The sequence below is a fragment of the Xiphias gladius genome, chromosome 2, assembly GCF_016859285.1.
Source record: "Xiphias gladius isolate SHS-SW01 ecotype Sanya breed wild chromosome 2, ASM1685928v1, whole genome shotgun sequence".
Lineage (NCBI taxonomy): Eukaryota > Metazoa > Chordata > Actinopteri > Istiophoriformes > Xiphiidae > Xiphias > Xiphias gladius.
Window position 1 is genome coordinate 1,310,127 of NC_053401.1, and position 4,441 is coordinate 1,314,567.

The 4,441-nt window shown below is 51.2% G+C and overlaps 1 protein-coding gene across 1 annotated transcript; it reads left to right on the forward strand.

Moving 5' to 3' along the window:
- The first annotated feature begins 820 nt into the window (after positions 1-820).
- On the forward strand, positions 821-2,647 carry LOC120797210 (shaker-related potassium channel tsha2-like). Its single transcript, XM_040140654.1, has one exon. The coding sequence runs from the start codon at positions 821-823 to the stop codon at positions 2,261-2,263; it is 1,443 nt and encodes a 480-aa protein (XP_039996588.1). The 3' UTR covers positions 2,264-2,647.
- Positions 2,648-4,441: the final 1,794 nt, after the last annotated feature.

A 4,441-nucleotide genomic window follows, 5' to 3' on the forward strand; every position in this document is an offset into this window, starting at 1 on the left:
TGTGTGTTTGTGTGTGTGCGTGCGTCGCGGATGGACGACAGGATGGGTGGCCGGAGGAAGACGGAGCCCTGAGCCACAGGTATTCATTTAGGATCAAACCACCAATTTTAAAAGAGACAACAACAAAAGAACAAAAAGGAGGATTTTTGCACGAGAATCGCACATTGTGTGTCCGGCATTTCTCGCACTTTCCACGGGGCCAAACGAGCATTCGCGCCGTTAAACTGTCTCCCGCGCATTACTGCATGCTCAGGTTTGCAAATATCACATCGCGTCTCACCGCAAACAACAACTCGTGCGATAACCTTGAGCCCGCGCCACGCTGGAGACAACAGGTTCATTACGCACGACACTTTCCGTGCACGCAAAGTCTCCAGAATGCTCAGTCCTCTCGTGGAAGGGGTCTGATATGTCTCGTGCATGCTCGTTGCTAAATATCTGGATCGGGTTCATCTCGAGCATATGTGCGTGCGTGTGTGTTTTTATTTCCCCCCCTCAGTGAGAGACAGCGTGCACACACACACGTCAGCCCGGGGAGGGCGAAGCCTGCTTAAAATGCAGTGAATGTGACAGCACGGCCGAGAGTCCAGACTACGGCAGCGCGCGGACGGGAAAGGTGAGCGTGAAAGGGGGGGTGGGGGGGGGGCACAAAAATGCCAGCGGAACCAGCCCACCCGCAGACGTGACGCCGACACGCGGAAAAGAAAGAGAAAGCCCCGCGGAGACGCTCAGCCGGTTTCCAAAGACGCGCGGAGGTGTCGGAGGGGGGAACTGAGAGGACCGAGGTGCGGGAAGCGTCGCCCTTGTCTGGGGGGGAAAGATGACAGTGGTGCCCGGAGAGAACCTGGACGAGACTGTGGCACTGGCCGCGCTGTCAGCCCAGGATGTGTACGACCCGGAGAGAGCCGAGAACCAGGAGTGCTGCGAGCGGGTGGTCATCAACATCTCCGGGCTGCGCTTCGAGACGCAGCTGAAGACGCTCGCCCAGTTCCCCCGCACCCTGCTGGGGGACCCGCGCAAGAGGATGCGCTTCTTCGACCCGCTGAGGAACGAGTACTTCTTCGACAGGAACCGACCCAGCTTCGATGCCATCCTCTACTACTACCAGTCCGGGGGCCGGCTCCGGAGACCCGTCAACGTGCCGGTGGACATTTTCATGGAGGAGATTAAATTTTACGAACTCGGGGAGGAGGTGATTGAGAATTTTAAGGAGGACGAGGGGTTTATTAAGGAGGAAGAGCGGCCGCTGCCCGACAACGAGTTCCAGCGGCAGGTCTGGCTCCTGTTCGAGTACCCGGAGAGCTCCGGACCCGCCAGGGGGATCGCGATAGTCTCCGTGCTGGTTATCCTCATCTCCATCGTGATTTTCTGCTTGGAGACTTTGCCCGAGTTCCGGGAGGAAGCCAGGACGTTCGACGAGCAGCTGGTGGTGAACGGCACCGCGCCCGCCAAGAAGCCGAACCCCTTCACGGACCCCTTCTTCATCGTGGAGACGCTCTGCATCATCTGGTTCTCCTTCGAGCTGCTCGTGCGGTTCCTCGCCTGCCCGAGCAAGCCCGCGTTCTTCAAGAACATCATGAACACCATCGACATCGTGGCCATCATGCCCTACTTCATCACGCTGGGGCTGGAGCTAGCGGAGCACCAGGGGAACGGCCAGCAGGCCATGTCGCTGGCCATCCTCAGGGTCATCCGCCTGGTCCGGGTCTTCCGGATCTTCAAACTGTCCAGACACTCCAAGGGGCTCCAGATCCTCGGGAAGACCCTGCAGGCCAGCATGAGGGAGCTGGGACTGCTCATCTTCTTCCTCTTCATCGGGGTCATCCTCTTCTCCAGCGCGGTGTACTTCGCGGAGACCGACGACCCGCACTCGGGTTTCAGCAGCATCCCGGACGCCTTCTGGTGGGCGGTGGTGTCCATGACAACGGTGGGCTACGGCGACATGTGTCCGGTCACCATCGGGGGGAAGATCGTGGGCTCCCTGTGCGCCATCGCCGGCGTGCTCACCATCGCGCTGCCGGTGCCGGTCATCGTCTCCAACTTCAACTACTTCTACCACCGGGAGACGGAGCACGAGGAGCAGCTCCAGTACACGCACGTGACCTGCGGCCAGCAGCAGCCGCAGTTCGGAGAGTTCAAGAAGAGCGACAGCAAGCCGTCCCTGTCCAAGTCCGACTACCTGGACAGCGAGGACGCGGACTCCATCAAATACACCAACTGCAGCCCGCACAAAGCCTACACCGGGAAGCTGACCGACGTGTGATTCGGATCCGGGATTAGGCGTCAGTGCCGCGCAGAGGGAACCTCTCAGTGCCATTCCCAACCCCCCGCGCTCTGGTTTGAGTTTAGACCGGCGAGCTTCTTATTTCTGCCATCACCGGGAATCATTTAACCCACCACGGTGGACGGATTATGAGAGAACTCCCATTGATCCCCCCGAATCAGTCTTCCATTACGCGCGTCTTGAGTTGGGGAGGGGAAGAAAAAAAAAAAGCTTAGAAATGATCAGCCTATAGCCAATTGTAGCACTTTATGATTTCTATTGTCTCTCTTAGTACAACATGTAATTTATTGCCCTTATGATGCAGGTTTAAAGTTTACATTTGCTTTTATGTCTATCTGCAGCAGAGACACAGCGCAGGACCAATTTAATCTAAATTTACAGACTGATGCAGGAGGCACGTGGTGCCTGTTGTAATTATGGTCCACCACACACACACACACACACACACACACACCTGTCATTTCACCCTCATGCATTTTCCATTCTGGCTGGATGGAGCTCAGTGGTGGATCAGAGGATGTGCAGCAGTCCGGGAGAATCGATTATCCTGAAATCAAACGACGTAGGTACCGGGCTTCCGTTTAACCTCTATTCGGTGAAACAGGCTTCCGTACGCGCAGCCCGCAAGACGGGAATCGGGGCGAACGCGGCCTGTGGTTGACACGCACGTTCAAATTCGCAGGCTGCAGGAGGTCGAAGCCTCCACAGTTGCCCGTCTGTGACAGCGTTATGAAATCAGGTGCGGCCTCTTCCAAGCCTAGAGCGCCCCCGTGCGGGCGAAAAGAGGCCCTGCGTCGCTTCGGTGGATGCAGTTTCTATAGCAACCTTCCAGACTTTTCTGTATCGTCTGCCAGGGGAGTGAAAGGACGCAGGCTGAAACTGTAGAGACGAGAACAGAAAAACCACCATGTTGTGGAAGCCTCCATGTTGTTTGATTTGCCCGGCTGAAACTGAAGCATCGCTTCCGTCTTTGACAGTAAAAAATGGTCGACCATAACAAATCCACAGCCACGTACTAGACCGGTCATCCAGGCACCGTAGTCTCACTGAGAACCGGATCCATACGAATGGTCCACACTGGGCTGCAGCCAACAATTATTCTAATTCTCTTCATTTTAGGCTCTAAATGTTTCAAAAATAATGACAAATATCCATCACATGTTCCCGCCACAGCCCGGACGCGAGGTTTCCAAATCGTGTATTTTTTTAGGCTAGAGACACAAAAACAGGATTCAAATTTAAGACACACGAGAAAATCCTCACTGGCGATAGTTTTAAAAAAAAGATAACATTTTGATGTTTTCGAGCTACTGACTTTTGAGGCCGACAGACTGTACAGACAAAAAGGGGCAAACGCTATATGAGATGATTTTAGGTTCTTTTTTAAAATTAGGTGCTGTGACAACATGTCCTGAGGCACCGTCTTATCAAAGAATCACGGTAATGGCAAAACCTGAACAGCAAAGCTCAGTGGAATTAACAAAAAATGATACACAAAACACAAAACAAACAACCAAATCAGAAGACGTAAGGAACAAAAACAGGATCAATAAAACTTTAGCCAGTTAAACACTGAAGTTCTGCATGTAAGCCATGTATGGAAGCAATAAAAGGCCAAAATTGGTGGGAATCTTTTAATCTGTTAAAATGGAATTGAAATCTTGATTAAATTTCATATTCGGGTATTCGTTCATTCTTTAATGCTGAAATAGAAAACTCTGAAAACTATCTATATTTACATGGTTTGAACTTCCTTTAAAATTGTCTAGTTGGTGACCTAAAGTTCTGCAGATTTTAAAATTAAAAAAAAAAACTTTTTAATTCAGATCATGTCGTAAAAACTGTAAAAATTACATAGTAGCAATTAAAGTAAAAAAAAAAAAAGTCACTTAAATTGGATTGATGAAATTTAGATACCAAAATAAAAGACCAAACATTCAAAGTTTGACAGAGAAATGTGAACATCTACAATTCCATGACAACTGGACAAACTTCGTCTGCCGATGAAGATCATGTGATATCGGAGGTTTCAGAGCAGCTGCTAAATGGACCAGGTGGTGACATATTTAGTCATAAGCAATCAATTAGCCCAAATGGAATAGATTCGATTTTCCTTCAGCGACGTGATCCAAAAAGAGAAAAGTTCACAGCTGAATT

Bases quoted from the DNA above. Each gene is read 5' to 3' on its own strand.
- LOC120797210 (XM_040140654.1), top strand. From the start codon at position 821: ATGACAGTGGTGCCCGGAGAGAACCTGGACGAGACTGTGGCACTGGCC.